The 12,429-nt window shown below is 44.6% G+C and overlaps 1 protein-coding gene across 2 annotated transcripts in view; it reads right to left on the bottom strand.

Annotated features, from left to right (window-relative positions):
• IFT43 (intraflagellar transport 43) overlaps window positions 1-12,429 on the bottom strand; it is an 88,625-nt gene that overhangs the window by 75,451 nt on the left and 745 nt on the right. For both annotated transcript variants that reach the window (XM_029239559.1, XM_029239558.1), the window contains exon 2: window positions 10,297-10,389. In XM_029239559.1, coding sequence (XP_029095392.1) covers window positions 10,297-10,389 — 93 coding nt within the window. The remainder of the gene's footprint in view (window positions 1-10,296; window positions 10,390-12,429) is intronic.

The raw sequence follows: 12,429 nt of genomic DNA, 5'->3' as shown, positions 1-12,429 counted from the left end.
TACTGACAGCCTGCCTGCTGTGTGGTCCTGTGCCAGGTGCACATGGCCCCTTCTCTGACTGCTCCCCTGTGAATACAGAGACCCCTAGTTGCTCAATCAGACAGACCCTGCTCCAGAGGGAAGGTCTCGCCTTCCTGGACCCTCCTGACCCCTGAGTCCCTGACACTGTCCCTTACCTGCGCTCTGGACAGCACAGGGGCCTGGTGATGCCCTCTCCCCTCCGGCCACTCCTCCTCCTTCCTTGGCCGTGTGTCCCTTAAACATGGGGGTTCCTCGGATTCTGGCTGAGAGCCTCTCCTCTTCTCTCTCTACAAACTCTCCCTTCCAGAGCTGGGCTCTCATTTACCACCTCGATACGAATGGCTCCCAAACCCTTAGCTCCAGCTCAGAGCCCAGTCCAAAGCATGAGTCCCACACATCAAAGCCTCCCGGACATCTCCAGATGGTGGTCCCACAGGCCCCTCAAGCTAATCTGCCCCTGAGCTGAACACAGCATGCTCCACACCTGGTTCTCATTCACTGAGGACCTACAAAGTGCCAGGCTCAGGGGAGCAAACAGGAGCTTCTGGAGTGTGCAATTAGTGAGGGAGATGGACCCAAATAATTACACAAGACATACAGTTACAAACCGCGGTTGGGGTGACAGGAAAAAAAGTAAAAAAGAAAAAGAAAACACTACCACCACCAAAAAAACACTACCAGAGTACAATGCGGGGAGCTAAGTTAAATGAGAAGGTAATATTCTCATTAAATAGAAGAAGGGATATTCAAGCTGAACCCAAAGAAGAAGTTGGAGTCAGCCCAGCAAAGAGCATGGGTAAGTATTCCAGGGAATATTCTATTCTGTTCTATTCTATTCTATTCTATCCTGTGGAATTACAGTACTCTAAGGAACCAGAATAGGGAACTGTACAAGCAAAGTAACGACTCCCTGTGACTGCCACAAGGTAGCCGCTGTGAATGAGGCTGGAGACATACATAGGAAGGCCCAAATCACAAAGGGGCAAAGTAAGCATTTGGGATTTTTTGTTTTAAGGGCAATGGGTGTCCTTTAAAGGGTTTTGAGTGTGAAATGAATGATGCGTATTTTATAAAACCACCAGAGCTGACTGCAGGAGGGCAATAACACAAAAGGAGAGACCAGTTATGAGGCAACTGACTCAGTCCAGGAGAGTTTATAGTGGTTTAAGCCATTTCTCTAATTCTCAATTTATTTTTTTCCTAACAAAATACTATTTACAGCCAAAGATTCTGAGAAGTCTTTGCTCTGGGAACCTTGCCTGAATATAAGTCAATTTTCATTGCAACAAAAGTATCATTACCATGAAAATTTTCACATGCCAAAAAAAAAAATTTCTAAATATAAGCCAGTAGTCTACTTACCCCCAAAGAAGTCAAACCAAATTCCAATACTATGATTCCATATCTGACCCATACCAAATGGGTCAGGTATGACCTACGGCTGTTAATGATGTGTATGCAAATTAGGAACACTGAGAAGACTACAACAGGTATTCCCATCTTTCTTGAGGCAACGCAGTAGTAATAGATCACAGGCACTAACTGGGCTTGTATCACTGATCCATTTACACATACTTATATTAAGCATCTAGCATACACTTGTAATTACTAGAATCTGGGTGACAATCTCTTATTTTGTGAAATCAAAAGACATTTTCTAAATCCTATCAGATCATGACTAATTCAAAATTACTTCCATGATTTCTCTCCTAGAGTTACCAGGATCTAATACACACACACACACACACACACACACACACACACACACACACACACAATCTATCCTTAGAGGAACCGAGGAATTTTTAGGACATAAATTAAGTGTGAACACTGCAAACTACTGATCTACTAAGCCCCTCCTTAAGAAGGATGAGCCGGAAGAGTTCCAAGCCATCAATACTATACTCAAGCACTTCTCAGAGGTTTCCTGACCAGAAAACATAAATGCATAGAGAGAGAAGTGTAATGGTTGCACTGAAGATGCATCAATGAAAGACAATGCTAGAAAAATATTGAAAGGTCACAGTCTAAACTTCATAATATTACCAATTATTTCAGTGTCATATAAGAAATGTTGGTCTCACATGGTTCATTTGTCAAAAAAGGCAAGGGGGCTGGTTTTTGAATATTTGAAAAACATCACACTGCTTGCAAAAGTCACTGAGGACCACTATTCCATCGCCTGTATGGTCAACTGCTCCACTAACAAATCCCACGTGCCATGCTCTCTCCTTGGCCTCCAAAACTTGGCATATGCTCATCCCTCTACTTGGAATATTCTCCCCTCCTTGGCCCATCCTGGCCCCTTCCCTTGGCTAACTTCTAGTCATCCTTCAAGTCTCAACTCAAACATGATTTTTTCCTAGAAAACCTTTCCAGATTTCCCCAAAAGTTAAAGGGCTCGATGAAGGCATTCGCATACCTTTCTGTGTTCACCCCCACCTGGCACTTAATTCTCTGCAGCCCCCAGATCGAGGTTCAGAGAGGACCGGGAGCATGTCTGGTTTGTCACTGTACTGCCAGTGCCAAGCGCAATGCCTGGCACACAGAAAGCTCTCAATCAAGTTTCATAAGCAAATGAATGAAGAAATGAATGGATGTTACCTTCTACTCCAAGGTCACTGAGGTCACCAAGGTCACTCCTTGCCCTCCTCATTTTTCTACCCATATGCCCCAGAACAACAAAATGATGTTAAGTCAGCAATTAAGGATCACTCTTTGGAAAGACTGCCCATCTCTAGACAGAGGGTTAGGTTTTGAAAAGAAGATGAAAAGGTATTAGCAAACAACTGGTCAAGGAGACATACAAAACGGGTCTTAAGCGGCACAAAGAATTCTCACCAAAAGGATTTCTCATCCAAATGTTTCTTTGCCCTAAGAGCCAGTTAGTTCGATGAAATAAGAATATCTCTGTATCTTGAACAGAACTGCAATTGAAGATAAACTGAAAATACCTTCTAATTCTCACGTGACACAGATAATGACAATAATAGTTAGCATTCGGCGGGCACTGTCCTAAGAGCTTTGTACATTCTCTTATTTAATCCTCCAGCCACACTAGGAGATAGCTACTATTATTATTCGATTCAGCAGATGAGCAACAGGCTCAGAGTGGTTAAGTAACTTGCCTAGAATATACACCGAGGAACTGGCAGAGCTGGGATTAAAGACAAAATGATCGTTTCTACTTCTTAGGTTGTGTAGATAATAAGAGAGGCTAACTTAAGGGAGCACTGAGCTAAATAAACTCTTACATGTAGTTCTGACTTAACCCTCCCCACAGGTGAGGGAGAGAATTTTAAGTGATCTTCAAGCACCACATTTCTGGTAGGAAGCCAGCTTTTCACGTAATACATAGTAGAAGGAGGCACGAGGCATCGTACTGGAGTGCTGAGAGACCGAGTAAGCGCTGGAGGAGAATCTTGAGATGCTATTTCCAATCGCATGATCTACCCCGGGGATGACGTTCCCGCCCACATAGTGGCCAGCCCCAGGGATGGGTCGGGAATGCACATCTGCCCACCCCGAGGGAGAGTTCAAAAGTGAAGCATACAGAGCATGACCTAAAGATGAAGTGTGGAAAACGCATTCCTCGTCAACGGGTTCCACGTCGGATTCCCCGCATCCCTCTCCTACGACGTTATCAGAAGCATCATTCAATCCAGCCCATTGGAGAGGGACTACGAAAAAGGCTGAAAAATGTGACTAATCTAGGAAAGTTATTTTTGTGAGAAAGAAGAAAAATGTCACCAAAAAGGGTCAGCAGATAACCCTAGCTGGGCTGAAAATAACTGCCCGTTGGCAGACCAGTCAGGAACAGGCGGAGGGCAAGAGACGTAATGCAACGTGCCAGGGAAGCTCCAGCTGAGTAGAGCTGCTGGGGGATGAGGAAACTGGCCTAATTTGGGAACATGAGCCCAGCAGCATTTCTCAGATTCCTGCAAGAGAATCTGGCTGAGTGTCAGTTCTGCGTCCTAGGAGGAGCACCAAAGAGATGGGGGGCGGAGGAGGAAGAGAAAGAGAACAGCTGTGTCTCAAACACTTTTCCAGACAAGTGGACGAATAAGGATAATCAAGTGAGAACTTACTCCCTCACCAAAAGGATTCCAAGAGGAAAACCCAAAAGTCTCTCAGCTCCCGCCAAAAGCCTTTCTCTACTGGGAGGTCTGTGCATCTAACTACCCAGCAGGTAGGAAAAGTTAGGTGGTGTTTAAGAGTCTGTCTGGAGTTTCAGGGAGTACAGCCAGACGTCAGCTGAATGACTGTGGACAAGTCACTCGACTCCCTGAAGTCTCAGTGTCGTCATAGCTAAAATGAGACGATAAGTACAGTAACTACTTTAAGAGTTACCACGGGGCTTAAAGAGGCTAGTGTGTGTAATTGACAGAGAGGTAGGAACTGTCCCAATGTCAGCTATAATTATTACAAGGACAATCTGCAAAATGGAAGTTAAGCTACAAACTGCTTTAGACCCAAGTGAGAAATGCTCATCCAAAAGACAGGCCAGGGAATTCCCTGGTGGTCCAGTGGTCAGGGCTCTGCTCTCTCACTGCCGAGGACCTGGGTTCAATCCCTGGTCAGGGAACTAAAATCCCACAAGCCACGTGCGGCAGCCCCAAAAATAAAAACAAAAAACAGGCCAGTCCTGAGAGGTTTTGCCCTGAGATTCCTTTTTCCCAACTTCAGCGTAGGGTAGTGTAACTTGATGGTAGAAAGCATCCAGGTCTTTTCTTGAGGTTGTGTAGGAGAAGCATCATTTGAATGACAGAAGGTGAAAGCTCAGGCATAGAAATCCAGTTTAATTCTCAGAGCTGCTCTGCCCAGAAAAAGTTATTCACTGCAGATGTGAAGATGCTCATCATGGCACCAAAGTCTCCGTAATTGTAATGCCAACCTGAACTGCTAACTGAACTATGCATCTAGGGATCCAAGCCTGATTTGTAACAGGTGGTAAAAAAAAAAAAACACAAAAAAGCAGAGGGATGCAGTCATAAACTTTCTTAGTAGTTACCATTTCTTGAGAGGTGCCTGTGTGCTGGCACCTTTATGTGCATTACCTAATTTGACCTTCACAACAACCTGAAAGAAGCAGGCATGACGCTAATCAACTCTGAGCTAGTGAAACTACAGGAAGAGTCCATCTTTCTGGTTAATCAGTATGATTAGGCAGGTAAATTCTTTGAAATTATTTGAAAATTTACAGATTGACCAAGCAATAAAGAGACCTCTCTTCTTCCAGAGAGGGAGGAAGAGTCTAATTACCTGGGCTGAGCCACAGGTATCCTCCAGGCAGAAAGCCCCGAGGGGTTACTGAGAAAACAGGAAGAAGGACAAGATCGAGGCAAGATTTGACACAGGCAACTGCATCAGATGTCTTGGAACTTGAGGGCACACAAATTTTCACTGAACTCTACACAACCCCAAATTAGAAAACGGGAGAGGAATGTGGATTTTTTATTTTTATTTTTTTTGCTACTAAAAATAATTCTTTCCTTTTATACCCAAGCCTATAAGAAAAAAAACAACAAAAAACAAACTCTGTATAAATTCTTTTTTTTTTTTTTAAATTGATATGTCAGTCACAAACTGCCTACTCAACAGTCATTCCTCTTCTCCTTAACCCCAAAACCCCAATGTGATGGGTGTGGCAACGTGCCCAGCTGAGAAAGCCCTTGAAATTTAGGTGGCTTTAAGACCCAGTTCTGACCGATGACATGTAACTAGAAGTCTACTTGGTGAGGTCTCTGGCTATCATTTTCCTGATAAGAAGGGACATACTTCGTTGGCATGAATCCTGAAGTCTTCCACTCTTCCCCATCTCCTCACCTAAAATACAGATTGGATCCCTGGGGAACAACCAGCCATCATGTCAGCAACCATGAGAACAAGTTACAAGTTCCAGATGGCAGAGCAGGTGTCTAGACGGGGTGAGGGTAACGCAGGACCTTCTCCAGTGACCGCACCCACCCTGCCCTCCACTGGACTTCTTGCTGTGAGAAAAATCACTCCTGCCTGCTCCAAACCCTGGGGCTGAGTTTCTGATGCATAGAGCCAAATTCATAGAGCCAAATTCGATAAGGATACCTGAAAATCAATCCATCCTAAAAGAGCAGGAGTTTTAACTTGAATGGAAACAGGAGCCAGGTAGATCAGATGTGAGTAAATCTGACCAGGTGTATTCAAGTAAGAAATGGTGAGCTGGACAGGGCAGGCCAAGCGTGCGCAAGCACCATTCTCAGCTGCAGCCAACTGCTGTCATGTGGGGATGCCAGCCCAGCATTCCCGCTGTGCCAGAACTTCCGGTTTCAAAGAGGAGCCCCAAATCTGGACTTCCACGTAAATTTTCCTAATTTAGAAATGATAACAACCAAGCTTTAAAAAATGTTTAATTCTGTACAGATCAAAGAAGACACGGTTGTAGGCAAAATTCAGCCTGAAGGCCACCAGTTTTTAACCGTAGAGAGGGTTAAGGCACAATAACAGAACACCCGAGCTCTGGAGAGACAATAATGGTGAGCAATTATATACTGAGCACTTATGGGTCAGACTGGGTTAAGGGCTTTCTTTATACCTGTTACCTTGTTTTTTCTTTCTGGCCACCCTATCAAGTACGTAATACTAACCCTGTTTTATCAATGAGGAAACTGAGGCTTGAAGAGGTTAAGTAACTTGCTGAGCCATAGAGCTAACATGTGGCAGGGCCAGGATTTCAGCCCAGGGCTGTCTAACCGCAAGGCCTGTGCTCTTATCCACCCTTGAGGAGGAATGCCCGCTGCATCTGCAAGCACAAAACCTGCTTCAGATCACTACTAGTCAGCCTGTGGAGAAATGAGTAGCAACCCTTGGAGAGACTTCCAAATTGCTTCTAGAAGAGACTCAGGCTCACATCCTCCTTCTGTGCGGCCCTTTAATAACAAGAGCAAAGCTCCATCCAAATACTCTCTTATTCACTACTTACTGAATGAATGAACATTTGTACAGTGCCTTTCAGTTTACTAAAGTGCTTTTAAATACGTATCTCACTTAATCCTCACATCAACTTGGTAGTATTGTTACCACTGTTTGACAGATAATGAAATGGAGGATTAGAGAGATTAGTGGAGTTGTTCAAGACCCAGGCAATTAGCAGAGCCCACGCTCAAGCCCTGGTTTTCAGATGCCAAGCCCGCCTTCCCGCTATTCCAGCACACCTGGAAGCTGCTCCGCTTCCTCCACGGAGCTCCCCATCCCCCCAGCTTGCTTTAAAATCATCATTTGTTTTAACTAATTCCTATACAACTCTAAAGTAACTCCAGTATGTCTGACAGCCCCCAGGTACCATATTTACGTTTTCATGAATAGCTTCACCCTAGAATATAGTCAGTGAAAGGACAAAAATAAATATATCAAGTAATACATTCAGAACTGGAATGTAAATGGGTGCACACACACAAGTCTTAGAATCTAATCTTAGAAAGAAACAGCCAAAAAGGCCCACACAGCACAAGGTGCATCTGGCCCCAGGGGAGGCTGCCCACGCTGCTTTAAACCTCAATTCAGGGAGAGAAGGAATCCTGGAATTCTGACTGGCATTTTGCTGTCAGAGGCACCAGCTGGGTGAAGAACAGAATGACTTTTCTTTTTTCTTTTTTTTTAAAAATAAATTTATTTGTTTTTGGCTGCGTTGGGTCTTCACTGCTGCACGCGGGCTTTCTCTAGTTGCGAGATCGGGGGCTACTCTTCGCTGCGGTACGTGGGCTTCTCATGGTGGTGGCTTCTCTTGTTGCGGAGCACGGGCTCTAGGCACGTGGGCTCAGTAGTTGTGGCTCGCGGGCTCTAGAGCGCAGGCTCAGTAGTTGTGGCGCACGGGCTTAGTTGCCCCGTGGCATGTGGGATCTTCCCGGAGGGCTCGAACCTGTGTCCCCTGCACTGGCAGGTGGATTCTTAACCACTGTACCACCAGGGTAGTCCCCAGAATGACTTTTCGTCATCTCCCAGAAAAAATACTAAGGACCAGATGGGGCCAAAAGAAAAAAGGTACATGCCTCTGCAGAAATAAGTAGGTATTCTAGAAAGGCTGAAAGCCTGACAGGTTCATCACAGTCTGCGACTTTGGAGTTAGGTGCTCACAGTACTGACTCTCCCTTGAACCGAGGGGAAGGGGACAGGTAGGTGAACCAGGCCTACTGACCCCAGCTTGGTAGCTGATTTGGTGTGGGCGCCACAGAGGCTTCAAGGCCATCAGGACATCCCGGCCCATCTCAGACTCACTCACCTCACCACCAAGGTGGCTATAACCTCCTTCACAATTGGGTAGGCTTGTAATTAGCCTTTGTGACTGCCAGTGATCACGAGAATATAAGTTCCATCACGGCAGGGGATTTGGCTCTTGTTCACTGAAATATGCCAACCCCCTAAAATGGTGCCTGACACACAATAAGCTTCAGTAAATACCTGTTAAATAAATGAATTAATGATCTGGTGTTGGGACGGATCCTCCAAAGGCCAAGAGTAGACTTCCACTGATCCAGTCATTGGCTTGCCCATCCATTGCAGTTCAAGCTCCTTGAGATCCAGGGTTGGGTCTAGTATATCGTCTTTCACTATCTCACTCCATTATACCCCCTTAACTGTGTCTCCAGTGTGCCACAGTCTGCCACCCCTGACCCTGTGACGCTCTTATTCAGCTTCTAAGAGCCCCTCATCACACACTATGTACTTCACCCCCTCACCCTTTGCAGTGTCAATGGCACGCCTGCTCTGTGCCAGGCACTGCGATAAACAAAGGCGGACAAAGGTGAAACACAACCGTCGCCTTCCAAAAGCTCACACCTTCTGAGGGAGTCAGGCACATCAATAATTAGAATACAATGTAGTAAGCTCTACAATGGAGGTGCTATGGTCAAAGTCACAAACTGACAACCCTCAGGCCTAATCTAGCCCATATGGTAATTTAAATTTTATAATTAGTCGCTAACCTCTAAAAACGTGTTGCTTTCACATAAAATTTTAGACTGCCATCTCTTGGAAAAATCAGAAGAGCTGGCAGTACTGGACCTATATTCCCCACAGCATCAGCTGGCTGTGGCTAGACAGTGGTTACCCTTTGGAGGGTACATGTGGCCTCTGGTTTTTCCACAATCCCCCCACAGTCTCTCCCTACCGTCTTCAGGCAATGAGGCCAAGGTTGTCGCCAGCTTTTCTGTGTTGGCATGGCTGTTATCCGAGAGGAGGAATGATTCTCTGTACCCATATTTCTACAATCAGTGAGAAAATGAAAGATAAACTAAAGGTCCATGTGGAACACTTAAAAGACATGGTAGATATCTTATTTCTGATGAAAGTGAAGGATATTCCTACCTATGTGATATGTAAGTCAAATGTGTCTGTATCTTGTCCCCAGCATGCTGTACTCGGGCACCTGCATGGCCCATAAGGCCTCCCAGCAGAGATGCCCTCATCTGTTATAAACCTACTGTAGGCCAATGAGCTGGGCAACTGAGAAGCCAGGTTGCCTGTTGCCCAGAAACTCACTGTCTAGTGGGCCAGGCACATAGAAAGAAAATTAGTGCATAATGTGAGATGTTCTATAACAGGTACTATGGGAACTGAGAAGTAGCAGCCCTAAGTCGGCCTGGAGAAGTTAGGAAGAGCTGACAGCGAGGATTACCCTGAAGCCAGCTCTTGAAAAGGGCAGAGTTTTTTCAAATGGGCAGAGGAGGGTGAAAAGAAGTTCTGAGTAAACCGCTGAAAATAGTGCCCTGGCATTAAAAGCAATGCTCATCAAGATTACCCACCCTCTGCAAAGAGGCTGGATAAATTCCCACGATTCCAGGCCACTTGGAAAAGTTTCCAGGAAAGTAAGGCCAGTACGGATCCCCTTCCTGCCTGAAAACTGTAGAAAGCGCAGGTCACCACCAAGAGCAAATGTCCAGTTGTGTAATCCAACTTCACGTCACCAGCATGCCTCCCTGGCGTTTATCTGGCAGGAATAAAAACCCGGATTTTGGCTGGATTTTGAAACCTCCCAGTCCCTTGCTTCAGTTAACGTACAAAACTTCTTCACTGGGAATATAAAGCAATGCACAGAAACTACTCTGGCATCAAAAGAAAAAAGTTCCTCTTTCACTTCTTGCTAATAGGACAAATGCCGAGGAAGGGAATTCCCAAATCAAGATAGGAGGAAGGCTGACATTAAAGAGAAGAAGGAGAAAAAAATATGAAATACCAAATCCTTGCTCACTGAGTAACTGCTAAGTCTTAGAGTGCATTTCTTCAGAATTTTTTAACACTCACCTCTGCAGTCAGAGTCGAAGAGGAATTCTTGCCAGTGAGATGATTCTCGGCTTGAGCTGACTCCTGTTGAGCTCGGCGCCCCATCTTGGCTCCCTGTAAGGAGAGATGAGGGGCACTGCTGACCCAAACGTCTTTGAGCCACTATGAGGAAGACAATCCTGCCAAGGTAAGCAAGGACTGGATTTATGATGACATGGTGGAGGATGGGACTTGAGCAACTTGAGTATATACTTAGAAAAGGCTCCAAACCCTTAAAACAAAGTGCCCATGGTCAGTTCTATACAGTAGAGCAGGAAATTCATGTACTGATCACAGTGTTTTCTTTTAATGGCCATAGACCTTTTCTACCCAAAGAAATGCAGCTAGAAATTCCTCTAGAGGGGGCAGGGACCTCACGCCATAGCCCAGGAAGAGTGTGGTCAAGGCTCCCATGTTCCTATGCGGGATTTTATGAAGGCCTAATTTCAAAGCTGTAGCTTGGCACGAAAATAGTTATCCAAAAGGCATTTGGGGGGGAAAGAAATTCCATGGTAACTGAAACCAGCGAAATACAGATAGCATTTGCTTTGACGTGTACACTACTTGGATTTGCACTTACAGTCATTAAAGGAAAGATCTTACAAGAATCTTGAGACATTAGCTTTGGACATCAGACCACTTCAAATTCTGAGTCATCAAATGAACCATCTGCACGTGTTTCCCAAAGCCCTGCTGGGGTGGAGGCTCTGTGTCTCAAACACCTCCCAGCACGTACACAAAACATTCTTTAGGCAGACTGGTGGGTGGTGAAATGTTTACATTTTTCTCAAAAAACAAAAAAAAACCCAGCATTAATGTAAGCACTTTTAGATCTCATTTGACGTAGCTTCATTTGATTTCACAGTAACACTGACTGGGATTCAGGCCATTTTACAAATAAGGAAACTGAGACCCAGGAAAGCAATTAAGTGGCAGATAAATCTAAGAGCTAAATCTTCTTCTGCCTTCAAATCCTGAGTTCCTTCCACTATTTCCTGCTGGAATTTCTTTAAGATGTTCTAAGACCTGACTGCACCAGTAAACCGAGAGCGGTTACATGATACCTGCATAAAAACCCTTATGTAGTATTTACATGTCAAATTCTAATCAATCATTTAGGTTTCAGGGATGACAGAAACAGTCTTTCTGACAATAAGCAGCTCGTTTTCTTCCCAAGACAGACAACTGCACTCCTTTACCTATGGCTGCCCTTTTCCATTTATCATAACGTTGGGTTTCTGAATACGGCATACTACATGCAGTGACTTGTGCTCAAACAAAAATTCAAGGATCTTGTCTTTAAATGCTGTTTGTAGACGGTTTCTCCAATAATCGTCAAGTATTTTACGGTTTTAAACTTTTTGAAGACCCTGTATAAATCCACAGGAATGACTGGCAGAAAACCTACTTTACTACCTGGTTTTATATGTTTTAAATCTATAGTCTGTTTATTGTTCATCTTCTGCCACTGAAATGTAAGCCCCATGAGGGCAGGGACTTAGTTTTTTTCACTGGTATATCCTGAGCACCTAGGACAATCAATGCCTAACAGACAGAAGGGGCTCAATAAATATTTGCTGAAAGAATGAATGAATAACTACATTCACATCCCCTGGTACTAAAAAAGCTCACATATCAGAAAGGCTTGGTGACATAATATTCTCCTTGGTCAGTCAAGCAACCTGCTTCTTTGTAGAACAATTTGCTCCCAATGCTCATATCTCCTCTCCAATTACTTAGAGGATCTCCGATGTTACTAGGGCACTTCAAAACATGTGGAGATTCCACAGCAGAAACTAAAGACCTGCCCTGTGGGCCAATCTTTTAGTGACTGTCATCTTTGATAATTTTAAAGGTAAAAAGGCTTGAGGAGGCTGTGTTGGAGTTAAAACACACACACACACACACACACACACACACACACACTGAACTTGGGTCTTGAATCTAGCTCAGCTTATTTATATATAAGCTTGGGTAAATCACAGCCTCAGAAGCAACAGTCGCTAACCTCTTCTAATAACTTAGCACATGCCAGCCACTGTGTTAAATGCTCTCCACGCACGCCTCATTTCATCTTCACTGCAACTCCTTGAAGTAGACATTAACATCTCCATT

The sequence above is a fragment of the Monodon monoceros genome, unplaced genomic scaffold, assembly GCF_005190385.1.
Source record: "Monodon monoceros isolate NGI ecotype Baffin Bay Population unplaced genomic scaffold, NGI_Narwhal_1 Super_Scaffold_21, whole genome shotgun sequence".
NCBI lineage: Eukaryota > Metazoa > Chordata > Mammalia > Artiodactyla > Monodontidae > Monodon > Monodon monoceros.
The sequence above is the reverse complement of the archived record's forward strand: the minus strand, read 5'-3'. Positions and strand labels throughout refer to the sequence as shown.